Source organism: Vulpes vulpes, chromosome 11 (genome assembly GCF_048418805.1).
Source record: "Vulpes vulpes isolate BD-2025 chromosome 11, VulVul3, whole genome shotgun sequence".
In the NCBI taxonomy this organism is placed as follows: domain Eukaryota; kingdom Metazoa; phylum Chordata; class Mammalia; order Carnivora; family Canidae; genus Vulpes; species Vulpes vulpes.
The window spans coordinates 38,174,168-38,187,929 of record NC_132790.1 but is presented as its reverse complement, the minus strand read 5'-3'; the positions used below and the strand labels follow the sequence as shown (position 1 = coordinate 38,187,929).

Genomic DNA, 13,762 nt, shown 5'->3' with positions numbered 1-13,762 from the left:
TGAAAAGGAAGGTTCTTCGAAGGAATGAGAGTGTGGAGAATAGAAAGAGGATGCATGGGTAGGACATAGAAGAGGTATTCCAATGAATTACCAAAAATACTGCCCTTTGTCACATATAGGACCCTGCTCCAGAATTATTTTAGTATATTGATAAGAAAAGTTTTTTTTTCCCCCCCTACAGGAGAATATCAACATTGATGAAGCCTCCAGATGCCTGGTGAAACATATACTTGCCAACGAGTGTGACCTAATGGAGTCCATTGAGCCGGACATCGTGAAGCCCCACCTCACATCGCCCAAGATTGTCAGCTGCTCCAGCTGTGCTAAATCCTAGTAGGCTTCTTCACTGGCATCTGACAGAAATAATCCCATTATCTCACGTCTTAATTCTTAGCAATTTGTGTAAATGTCAAGATAGGGATACATATGTGGCAAGCCAAAGATCTATGCCTATACCTTTCCTATAAGAGAAAAAAAGCAAGTGTTCTTTTTTATGTTTTTTCCAACACCAGCACAGTGTTTACAGGCTTGTTAAATATTTAGTCTGTTACAAAATTCTGTCTTGTAGTTGACCACAATTCTTCAAGGCCAGCATCGGCCCTGTTACTTGCTTCGTGGAATCAGCCAAGGCCTCAGGTCTTAAAGAGAAAGGGGAGAAGAGCAGTCTAGCTGTCAAGTTAAGCACTGGCTTTCACTTTGCCCCTGATGCCTTTGTCCAGACTCCAATACATTCTCTGCTGGGCTGACAGGCCTATTAAGTAGAAACAACTTTTTTTCTCCAGAGATGACCTCCATTTTCAACAGACCTAAGAGTCATTTCCTATTTAGCCCTTTAGAGTCAGTACACAGGTTTCCTGAGCTTTTATGGCTTTTATTGTCACTTGTGATGTCCTAAATGTTGTTTAACTGAAAACTTATGAAAAGACCTGCCTCCATATGTGCCTTTCTGTTAGCTTTCTTTGATTCCAGCCGTGGGACTCTTCTGTTCATGTAATATATATTATATATATTTTCACAAGTGGAAAATAAGACATTAAAAGATGCTGTTTCCCTGTTTCTGAAAAGGCTTTAAGTGTCTTAGTATTGTGATTTTTTTTCTTTTTGACTATGTATCCATGGTTCTCAAGACCCATTTCTAAAATTCTGTTTCGAATTTTCGAAACAGGATGAGAAACATACACTTAAAGGAACTTCTGGGCACTATTATACTGAGATGAGTCTGTCTATTGTTCATATCAACATTTAGGCCAAGCAGTGTATCCATATTTTCTTGGTTAGACAGAGGAATATATTCTCATATATTCTCATCAAGAAAGGTACCAAATCAATCAACATGCAAAGAAACAAAACAGACATCATAATGTTTTGGTTTACACAATGGATATGGTGCTGATATGCTGTGGGTAGCTACTACTTTTTAATGGCATTGAATGGCAGCACTGAGGGGTGCCTGGGTGGCTCAGTGGGTTTAGCATCTGATTCTTGATTTCAGCTCAGGTCATGATCTCAGGGTCATGACATAGAGCCCCACATAGGACTACACACTGAGCGGGGAGCCTGCTTGGTATTCTCTCCCTCTTCCTCTGCCCTCTTCCCACTCACACTGACAGTCTCTCTATCTCTCTCTCTCTCATTCTCAAAAAAAAAAAAAAAAAAAAAGAAAAGAATGGCAGCACTGACATTCGTAATATACTCACGGGAGCTTTATCTTTTGTAACAGATGTTTTGAGCGTCCTGCCCAAATATTATCTTGGCATTCCCTGTTTCTATAAGCACCAACCACTCAGCCTCTTACTATGAATGTTTGTGACCCCATTCCCAGAGGGTATTCTCTGGCCTCTGGAGCACTTGACACATGAGGCAGGCAGGTGAGAAATTCCAGGAGTTAATGTCTCTCAACCAATGGTAACAGGAATTGAGAGATGACTACCCTAGGTTCCTTGCTCCTCAGGAACATTGTTCTGAGGCATGCTTTATGAAGCCTTACAGAAGTTCCCAGTGGGATGAAGCCCCTGGTTCTCATAGGGGAAACCTTCCATCTGACTCATCCTGCATGAGCTTCCTTTTCTTTTTTCCTCACTTCTCTACTCCTCTACTGGTCTATCCTGGGTTCACTTCCCAAATTAACTACTTTTACTCAAGTCCTTGTTTCAGGGTCTTATGGGGAAATCCAACCCCAGCATAATAAGTTAGCTGGGACAAAGATGACCTAAGAAGCAGATTCTCAACACCAGCTTCTTGAACTGAATCATTCAGCAGCTAGGTGGTACTAAGGACCACTTTGCTGATAAACAACATGGTGGAGCTAATCCCTAACAAACTGTATGTGTAGCATCAAAATTACTAAGACTGTCATCAAGTGGATTGGGATAGAATACAGATGGAAGGGGGATGCCTGGGCAGCTCAGCGGTTGGGCGTCTACCTTCAGCCCAGGGATGTGATCCTGGAGACCCAGGATCGAGTCCCACATTGGGCTCCCTGCATGGAGCCTGCTTCTCCCTCTGCTTCTGCCTGTGTCTCTGCCTCTCTCTGTGTGTCTCTCATGAATAAATAAATAAAATCTTAAAAAATATATGGATGGAAGGAAAGTCTATTGTTCTTGTCTTTGAAAGACATGACATCATGGAGTTGGCTAACTTCCAGAAACTCTGTAGGAGGAAACGTTACAGTCTTGAGTCAGCCAACACTCATCTCAGGATTTGGTGTAAAAGCTCGAAGACCTCCAAACAACAATCAAAGTGATCCTCATTTCCTTCTGCTATAGGATAGAGATGATGGATGCTGAAAATCAGGCCTCAGATCTGATTTTAGGAGAAGCAGAGTTTTAAAGGAGACTCCCTACACAGAGCTAGCAAGTCTCCACTAAAATGAGAATTCTTTTAGGAAAGGAGTCAGACACTGAATATAGGAGGAGATATTTGGATAGATACTCTTAGAGTGTCTTGGCCCCAAAGATGTTTCTGAAACCATGCCCAGAAAAAAAAGACCCTTGCCCATTCCTAGGGGAGAAAAGTCACTTGCCACATGAATGCTCCACCTGAATAGGATGTTTTATAAAGTGATACTTTTCCTTCTCGAGTTCTGCTACCAACTGCCCTCATTGCTTTTGGACAAATAACTAGGATCAGGTCTCACTATGAACTGAGTAGAAAAATATGTTCTATGTTGCAGGGTAAAATGGATTATTAATCAAACAAACTATAGGACCTGGCTAATAAGTACTAGTAGGAATCTGGAGAATGTTCTTGATTTGGTCTTGAGATGCAATCAGGACAGAATGTAGCACAAGATGATAGATAATCTGTTTCTAGGAGAGCACTCTTTAATGAGTTAATTTTTAACATTCTGGCAAGTAAACCTGGAACTGATCCCAAAGTGCTACTAGAATAGCTCTTTGAAGCTTGGAAACAATGTTGGCCTAAAATAAGTGATGTGGAGATGCCAGAACTACCTTGGCAAAGTATTAGAAGAGAGTTCCAAGGTCTCAGAGAGGTGGGCATATTATAATGTATTTATTTTGTGATATCAGAGAAACTACCAACTGATTATGTTCCTCAGGAAAGCCCATAGACACTCCCTTCACTAAAACAATAAGAAGTGTCCGCCAAAAAGGGATACCAGCATCAACGAGAAGCTCAGTGGTCACTCTTCTCTGTACCAGATTTGAGACTGTAAATATGTTGCTGTGTTTCACTGGGAATGACACCAATGTGGTTAAATTCAGTAGGTGGTACTACTTTTAGATGATGTTAGTATATTTAGTGCTAGCTCCTGAATAGCTAGCATCAAAGGTGGAATTGGGAGTGAAGCCTCCTACCATCACTTTAAAGAATCAACTTAAGAAAGCAAGCTTCCCCTTGTTGCAACTCCGGGTTCTGCAGAGTTAGAGGTCTTGATAATTCTACCAGGGGACACAGTAAGGGCTCTGCTAACTCTATAGCTTCAGCTGCTGCCTGATTATTTTTGGCTCCTCGTGCCTACAGGCCTGTTGTTGGAGAAGGCTGTTAGCACACAGGCAGGGGTAATTCATCCCGATTACCAAGAGGATACAGTTGCTGCTAAATAATGGAACAGGAGGAGTCTGACGAGAAATCATGGCACTCGTTGGGGTGTCTCTTGATGCTTCCACGCCTAGTGAGAACTGAAAGGGCAATTGCAGTGATAGCATCTTGCTGAGGACAAGTAACCCGGGACCCATACTCTTAGAAATAAAACTCTTGAGTATTTGCCCCACAGGGTGACCCTAGCCTAGGAGCAGGTTGGTCAGGGGAATGGAAGTGGTAAAGGAGGGAAATGTGGAATATCAATTATCGTCTCAAGATTGACTACAGCAGTGGAGACTAGCTTGTCCTACCAACCCTTTGTTCTAAGTTCTCTATTTCTCTCTCTCTCCCTTTTGGAATTATGACCAAGAAGTTCCTTTAAAAAATCAGTGAAAGGGGGACGCCTGGGTGGCTCAGTGGTTGAGCATCTACCTTTGGCCCATAGCGTGATCTTGGAGACCCGGGATTGAGTCCCACATTGGGCTCCCTGCATGGAGCCTGCTTCTCCCTCTGCCCATATCTCTCTCTCTCTCTCTCTCTCTCTCTCTCTCTCTGTGTGTGTGTGTGTGTGTGTATGCGTGTCTCATGAATAAATAAAATATTTTTAAAAATCAGTGAAAGGACAGACTGAACTTAACATGTGGCATAAATGAATCTGAGAAAGGAAGACATGGACTATGGTAGTGAGACAATAGTGAGGAAATGCCCACGCCCCTCAGCACCATGCTTCCAATCGCAGTCCCCTGCATCTCTGCTTATAAGCATTCCACGGATGCATGGGGTGTGTTTGTCTTGCACATTGGACAGACCAGAGTGCTACAAAGTTAGCACCCCCAGGAGCAGTCTCATCTGAGGCTGGCATACAGGGACGTAAGTTCTTCAGCATCCTCCCCTCCTCAGGTGGAATAAATCTGAATCTCATGCTATGAACGCTCAGAGGTCCCCCTGGGACTGAGGCAAGGTTTCACACAGTGGTAACTTGCTCATTATCACAACCTTTTTGCTCTCCTTTCCTTGCCTGTCCTACTTCTCTACTCCTCTGCCAGTGCTTCCAAGGATCATCTCCCAATTAAGAGATTCTCATTAAAAAAAAATATATATATTTATTTATTTATTTATTTATTTATTTATCTGAGACAGAGAAAAAGAGTACAAATGGAGGGAGGGAGAGGGACAAGCAGACTCTGAGCTGAGCAGGGAGCCCAACTTGGGGCTGGATCTCACCATCCTGAGATCATGACCTTTGCTGAAATTATGAGTTGGTTGCTTAACTGACTGAACCAACCAGGCACCCCAAGGGATTTTCATTTTTGATTGAGCTTCAACTGCTAATAGTTCTTAAAACATCAGAGCATCCAGGCAACAATTCTTCATTACCACGGAATCTCTAATTCAGTGTTTTTCTTTCTAAACATCCACTGAACTGTGGTGTCTAAAATATGCATGGTAAGATTAGAATGTCCTTCTAACCCTAATCCACCACAGAAAATTGTTATTTTCATGGTCTTCAAAATGAATATCCATTGATTTATTGATTCCCTTACTCCCTCAACTAATATTTATTGGATAATGACTCAGTTCCAGGATTTGGCTAGGTATTTTTCTGGAGATACAAATGACTAAATCATGGTCTCAGATCTTTTAAAAAACATTTTTTTGCAAGAAGATCCTATAATCTTTAATATATGAAACACTTCACGAATTTGCATGTCATCCCTGCACAGAGGCCATACTAATCTTCTCTGTATCCTTCCAATTTTAGTATATGTGCTGCCGAGGCAAGCACTATGCTCTCAGATCTTAAGATAGCAACTCAAATATGTAAATAATTTACCACGTATCAAGAGAGAGGTCAGACGTCCAAACTAAGATATCTCTTCCAAAACCATAAGTTGGTTTTAAATCAGGGACCACAGCTCCAATTGTGTTTAAGCAAATTGAACATGTGTGCCTACAATTTTCTTCCTAAAACACCAGGATCTAGGCACACAAGACTATTGTGTTCAGATAGCACTTCCTGATGTTAACAATATCCTTTGCCCCCCCTTTTTTTTTGGCCTGGAAACCCTACTCATTCTTCAAGGATCAGCATAATGGCTCGGCCTTGTAGCCTTGTAGGCCACTGTACGTAATTCAAATCTCTTTCCATACTTGCTTAGCTCTTGACCATTATCACTCACATGCTGCATTATGGTGATATGTTAACTGTTATTTATAAAATACATACTATGGGAGAGTCACTGATATGTAAGCTTTCCTTTATTATGTCATTTAATCCTCATGGCTGCCCTACATGGAATTACTCATCTCCTCTCTTATATATGTAGAAATTGAAGGACAGAGATACTGAGCAACTTGCCAAAACTCACACAGCTACAGATGGGCAAGGCAAGCCTTCCAACCCAGGGAGCCCAATGGCAATGTCCCTGCTTTTAAACATTATCCTGAACTATCTCCTCTTAGCCAGTCCAGGAAATGCTAACAGGGCTTACCATATGCCAGACACTACTAAGCACCTCTCTTACCTATCAGGAGAGGTGGTGTCCTCTTGTGATAATATGTGAAAAACACTTAGCACAGCACCTAAACTATAGCAAGTAATTGATACATGTGGTTATTATGATACTATTCTGTATGCTTAGTTATTTATTAAATCCAAATAATGCAAATAAAACAGATAAAAATGGCATCGATTTTTGGAGGTATCAAAATTAGGACAATACCAAATCTATAGAGATAGAAAGTAGATTCATTGTTGCCCAGGTGTAAGGGGATTAGGTGTGGCTGCTAAGGGTTTACTTTTGTGGGTGACGGTAACATTCTAAAATTGATTGAGGTAAGGCTTGTACAATGACGTGAATTTACGAAAATCCATTGAACGGCGTACTTGAAATAGGTGAATTGTATGGTATGCAAGTAAATAATAAAGTTGTAATAAAAAACTGGGGCCATAGGAGAAAGCAGTATGTGGTTATTACCTCCCTCGGTACATTATCTTGTGCCTCCATGGAGAATCATCCTGCTCTTATTCCCTAGGAAGGAATCCTTTACCACCGCTGGCATCTGTCCGGTGAGTCATCATTGCCAAATTCATGACTTACTCTCAGATGTCAGAACTAGTATTATACCTGGATTTGGATTTGGCTGCATCCGAGCCGTTTCAGTGTGAAAGTAGCCTTCGTTTTCTGGGCTCCCCGGGGAACAGAATATTCCCCAGTGCTAGAAGAGAAAAGAGTGTAAGACATCCCAACAAAAAGAGGTCAGAGGTGAGGATGCTTAAGTAACTAAGCTTAAGTAACTCTCAAAGATGAGGACAAAATCTGTCTGGGAAGTGTGGATGCACTATCTCCCTGCCTAGATGAATCTGAAAATTTCCATTTCAACAAACCAACTTATTTTGTTCCATTGTAATGATTTTCAGAATATGAATCCCCAGGCCCAGGCCTTAGTATTTTCCTAAGTGCAATGTACTCCTTCAAACTGTAATTAATGATAGACATAAGACTCTGGAATTCAAATTTCTAACTGGTCCAGATTATGCTTTCTATTAGAAAAAAATGTTCTTATAAATGGGCTTAAAGGAACCTTATGAGAGAGGGGCTTTTTTTTTCAAATGTGAAATATCAAAGCATTCTATTACTTGTAATACAATACATTGTTTTCTGTTTCTGATTGGACTGCACTTTTAAGAAGTAACCTATTCAGACGTAGAGCAGCAGTCAATTTGCATTCCCTGAACTTCATCAAACAGCTATCAAGTGACTGCTCTGAATAAGCGCTCTACTAAAATGCATAGTGCTTACTATATGCTAGTTTCTTTCCTTTTTTCTGTGATAGTTGTTGTCATGGAAACATGAGGACTAAGAGTCATGGGTCCCTGCTCTTTGCTATTTTCTTAAGGAGATGGGGATGGGTTAACAAGACAGGCAAAATATATGGTTACAGAACAAAAAAAGAAGGTCATTTCTGTCTCTACCACATAACATTCTTAGTTTTTATCTTATAATAAATGTTAATAGTTATTGCTCAGGTCTTATATCTTTTCCAAACAAAATGCCATTTCATCATCATGATCTCCCCTACTGGGGTGGTGGGTGATTTCACAATTTATGGATAAGAAAACAGAATGGTAGAGAACAATGTCCACACATGTTATATGATTCTGCGCAGGATTCTTAGGATATCATCTGCCCATTTGGCCACAGTGGGTTAATCAGAGTACTTTATCCTTCCTGGCTAAAGTAAGAGATCTAGGACTGGGCTAGTGATTCAACTGAACCATTCAAAGTTCTCTCATATGTCTTCCCCTCCAAAGCTTTAAGAAAGAGGTCCATGGAAAACTGTCATAATTTTCTCACACCACGGGACGTGTGACAGATGAGCACATGCCAATATGGATGAAGAGCCAAGAATGAGAGAAAGGAGAGCAGGAAGAAACAAAAGCCCTATTTGAGTCCCTCAGTCCATTCATGCCTGAATCCTGATTTAACCTTTAACTTTGCAGTTGTGTGATGCAATAAATTCCTCTTTGATTTCTTTGTTCATCTCTTCAGGGAAGATTGAGTTGATTTTCTGCCACTTGTAACTCAGATGCCACATGGTCATTAAAAGTGGAGCTATTGATGTTGAACATCTTTTCATGTGTCTGTTGGTCATCTGTGTGTCTTCTTTAGAAGAATGTCCATTGAGGTCCTTTGCCCATTTAAAAAATTGGATTATTTGTGTAATTTTTATGTTTTCAATTGTATAAGTTCTTTGCATATTTTGGATATTAACCCCATATCAGATATATCATTTGCAAATATCTTTTCCCATTTAGTAGGTTGCCTTTTTGTTTTGTAGATGGCTTCCTCCACTGTGTAAATGCTTTTTATTTTGATGTAGTCCTGATAGTTTACTTTTGCTTTTGTTTCCCAGAGGAAATGAATATAGAAAAATGTTTCTATGGCTTATGACAAAGAAAGTATTGCCTATGATTCCTTCTATATATGGTTTCAGGTCTCGCATTTAGCTCTTTAATCTAATCTTGAGTTTATTTTTTGTGTATAGTAAAAGAAAGTGGTCTAGTTTCATTCTTTTACATGTAACTGTCCAGTTTTCCCAACTTCATTTGTTGAAGAGGCTTTTTCCCATCATATATTTTTGCTTCCTTTGTTGTAGATTAATTTACCATATAATCATGAGTTTGTTTCTGGACTCTCTATTCTGTTCCATTTATCTATGTATCTATTTTTATGCCAATACTATATTGTTTCCATTACTACAGCTTTGTAGTATAATTTGTAATCTGGGATTGTAATACCGCCAGCTTTCTTTTTCTTTCTTAAGATTGTTTTGTCTACTCATCACTAATTATCAGGGAAATGCAAAATAAAACCACAACAAGATGTCACTTTACACCTGTCAGAATGGCTAAAACAAAAACACAAGAAACAACAAATGTTGGCAAGGTTGTAGAGAACAAGGAATCCTCGTGCACTATTGGTAGGAATGCAAAACTGATGTAGCCACTGTGGAAAACAGTGCGGAGTTTCCTCAAAAAATTAAAAAAAGAATTACCATATGATTCCAGTAATTCCACTACTGGATAGTTACCCAAAGAAAATGAAAACACTAATTTAAAAAGATATGTGCACCTCCATGTTTATTGCAGCATTATTTACAATGGCCAAATTATAGAAGCAACCTAAATGTCCATTGGTAGATGAATGGGTACAGAAGATGTGGTATATTTTTATAACGGAATATTATTCATGCTGTAAGAAAGAATGAAATCTTGCCATTTGCAACAATATGGATGGAATTAGTATAATGCTAAGTGAAATAAGTCAGTCAGAAAAAGACAAATGCCATATAATCTCACTCATATGTAGATTTAATAAAATAATAAATGAGCAAACAAAGGAAAAGAGGAAACAACAACAACAACAACAACAACAACAACAACAACAATAAAACCAGACTCTTAAATCCAGAAAACAAAGGGGCCAGAGTGGAGATGGATGGGGAGATGGGTGAAATAGATGGAGGAGATTAAGAATATACTTATCATCAAGAAATGTACGGAATTGTTAAATCATACTGTATACCTAAAACTAATATAACACTGTGTGTTAATTATATTTAATTTTAAAAAGGAGAGTTAAGACTTTTACCCAATGTGTCAGTGTACATTGTCCTCCTGGTCCATGTTCTTGACCATAAGGTTTATGTATAAATAATAACAGCTTCCACTTAAATGGAAGACTCTTACAGGCATTGAAAACTTTACTTCAAATATTCTTCTGCTAGGGAAATGTGTAAAGACACAGTTGATAGAAGAACCGGTGCTTTATGCTAATAATAACTAAACAGTCAGTATCCCCAAAATAAATAGATAAATAGTGACAAGAGGCTTACAGAATAAAAATAAAGCACATAAATACTTGTGGGGACTAGGTGATATTGTGAAATTACTGTAGAGGAAGTTCTAATAGACACATCATACCACATGTTGTATTTAAATTAACATTTAAAAATTAATATAAAAAATGCTCTAACCAGATGGTGTTTGGCTATAAAAATCAGGAAGCAGTTATTCTTAAGAGTCCACAAAGTATGATCTGGGAATCTCTCTTTCAGAAAGAAAGAATAGTGAGCAGAATCATAGAAGGATGGAAAATAAAAGACTTATGAAAGCATAATTGGGGTCAGAGAATCTCCCCAAAGAAACATGAGAAGGAATTTGATAAACACCTTAAATACTGATTAATTTTAACAGAAATGATATTCAACTATAATCTTTGGCAAAAGAAACAACGTGAGAGAACAAAATTTAAGCTACACTTAGAAATGCTTTGTTTGACATAAGTACACAAAGATCTACAGTGAGGCTATGGGGGACACAATCACTTGAATATGACAAGAGAATGAAAGATTGCTCAACCACAGGTACTGAAAAATCCTCATAGTGAATTAGTGTTTAAAATACCATTTAGGGGATGCCTGGGTGGCTCAGCGGTTTGGTGCCTGCCTTTGGCCCAGGGCGCAATCCTGGGGTCCCGGGATCGAGTCCCACATCGGGCTTCCGGCATGGAGCCTGCTTCTCCCTCCTCCTGTGTCTCTGCCTTTCTCTCTCTCTCTCTCTCTGTCTATCATAAATAAATAAATAAATCTTTAAAAAAATAAATAAAATAAAATACCATTTATTTGGTACCTACTTTGTGCCAAAGATGTACAATATGCTACTTAATCTCGATAGCAAGAGAGATATTTAGAGACCCTCTAGAGGTCACAGAACTAGCAAGTGACAGAATCAGTCCTCAAACTCCAGACTGGCTTACTCAAAATACTTTATTTTCAATATGTCTCCATGTGGCCATATTTTATATTACTATAGATTTGGATGGCACCAATTTTTAAGTTGTGTATTTATTTCATGCATATTGGTTAAGGTTCAGTAAAGAAACAGACATTATCCAGTAAGTTGAGCAGGGAACATTTAACATTAGGAATTATTAATTAGCAAAAACAAATTAATTATTAAGAGAGTTAGAAAAAACTTCACAGGATAGCAGGTGTAGGGAAAAGCCACCACTTCTGTGGCTGAAGGAGAGCATCCAAAGAATGAAAATGCTTGTCAGAGCCTGCCCACTTCCCACCCACTTTGTTGCAGAAGGTATTCCTGAGGCCCATTGGATGGTGGAAGAGTTCACTTTTGGATGCCTCATGCCTTGGCTGATGAGCAGAAAACCACTTGCTGGGCAGTTGCTTGATGGTGCCCCACTGAAGCTCTCTGGAGGGTGTGCACCTGTAGGTCTCCATTATTGCCAGTGCCTCTGGCAAGAAACCTGTCTGCTGGTAGGAAGATGGCCTCTGGCAGCAGTGGTTCTAGGGAAAACAATCCCCTCCTTCCTACAGTGTTCCTCTAGCACCATGCACTGGCAAAGCCTTTACACTGTGCCTTCTGGAAAAGGAGAAATGTTTGTAGCATCCAGCTGTAGAATCAAAAAGAGGATGGGTTTGGAAAAGAGGATGGGTTTGGAAAAGAGGATGGGTTTGGAACACAGAGGCAATAAATGGATAACTGGCAAAGTGTATTAATTAGGATAAGTCATAATAACTGTGGAAACAAATAACTACAAACCATTAGTGACAACATAATGAAGGATCACTTCTACATACGTTTAAGTGGTGATCTGGTCCCAGGTAACTATAAAATGCTACCCTTCTACAAGCAGAAATTCAACTATTTTGGCTTCTTCCCTTATGTGGCTCCACCACTTTGCAGTCCTTTGTTTCTGGATGTACAGTAGGAGAAAGAAAGAGAGAACATAAAAGACTGAGGAGCATACTTTAAAGCCAATCCTATAACATTTGCGCACAGTGAACTGACCAGAGCTTACAACCTTCCACCTCGTTGTGGCTCGGAAATGTACTGCAGGAAAATGAAATGGACAGTAAACAGCCTTATTTCTGCCACACTAGATTTCAAATACTTGGTCTATTATTACTGTTAAGCAAGTTATTATATCTCTGAGTCTTAAATAACTCATCTTTAATATAAAAATAATAAATCAACCTCCAAGTAATGCTGTGGGATTTAAAGAAATATAAAGCATTAGCCAATTTATAAATATTCAATAAGTATGAGATGCCTTAAATCAATGATTATCAAGAGCGAAAGAGGAAATGGATACGTATTAAAATCTCAAAGCAGTGATGACAAGAGGGAAGATATTCAATCTTATAGTTCTATGTGTGGAAAACGAAAATGCCTAATATTTTCATGATACAAATCTCAGACGATTTAAAAATCTTCTGTGGATGGGATATGTAGAAGTTAATTACACAGGATGGATTTGTAATAGAGGGTCATGGCTGATGGGAGTAAAATGTAGAAGGTACAAAGATGCTAGGTGAAATGACATATCAGAATCTGGTGTGTGTGTGAGAGTAAAAGAAGGTGGAAAGAGCAGAGAGTGCTGATTTAGTTCCGATTAAAAGGAGCATGTTGGAGGCACCTTGGTGACTTAGTTAAGCATCCGACTCTTGATGTCAGCTAAGGTCTCCCATCTCAGGGTCATAAGTCCAAGCCCCACGTTGGGTTCCTTGCTGGGCGTGTAGCCTACTTAAAAAGAGGGGGATGGGTTAAGAGAGGTTGAGAAGCACTGCTATAAATGCTTGTTAGGTATCTGCAGTAGTCCCTGCCTTATCTGCAGTTTCAGTTATGCCCTGGTCTGGAAGCAGATATCCTCCTTCTAACGGTGGCGGGGTCAATAGTAGCCTAACACTGCTTCATAATCCTTACGTCCCTCACTTCGCTTCATGTCATCACATGGGGATTTTATCATCTCACCTCATCACAAGAAGGGTCAGTACAGTGCAAGAAGATATTTTAAGACAGAGAAACTGCATTCACATAACTTTATTTACAGTATATTGTTACAATTGTTTTATTATTATTGTCGATCTCTTACTATGTCTAATTTATAAATTAAACTTTAACATAGGAATGTATGTATAGGATAAAACAGTACATAAGGGTTTCTCATTTCTGGCATCCACTGTGGGTTTGGGATCCTATTGTGGCAGGTATGGGGGAAACTACTGAAATCTATTTGAAGCATTTAGAAGAGTCCCTAGAATCTTGAATTGAGTATGTGCTGTTATTATTCTGATATGAATTAAAATTCAAATTATCACAAGGCAAGACAATTTCACATATCCCTATGTGCCA

The 13,762-nt window shown here is 39.3% G+C and overlaps 1 protein-coding gene and 1 non-coding gene across 2 annotated transcripts in view; one reads left to right on the top strand and one right to left on the bottom strand.

Annotated features, from left to right (window-relative positions):
• RAB38 (RAB38, member RAS oncogene family) overlaps positions 1–1,067 on the top strand; it is a 56,639-nt gene extending 55,572 nt beyond the window's left edge. The window contains exon 3 of the mRNA XM_026015263.2: positions 182–1,067. Within this exon, the coding sequence (XP_025871048.1) occupies positions 182–334 (153 nt within the window). The 3' untranslated portion in view covers positions 335–1,067. The remainder of the gene's footprint in view (positions 1–181) is intronic.
• A 4,656-nt stretch (positions 1,068–5,723) lies between these two features.
• Positions 5,724–5,830, bottom strand: LOC112932352 (U6 spliceosomal RNA). The gene has a single exon (XR_003237462.1). It is a non-coding gene; the product is annotated as a U6 spliceosomal RNA (small nuclear RNA).
• Between the last annotated feature and the right edge of the window lie 7,932 nt (positions 5,831–13,762).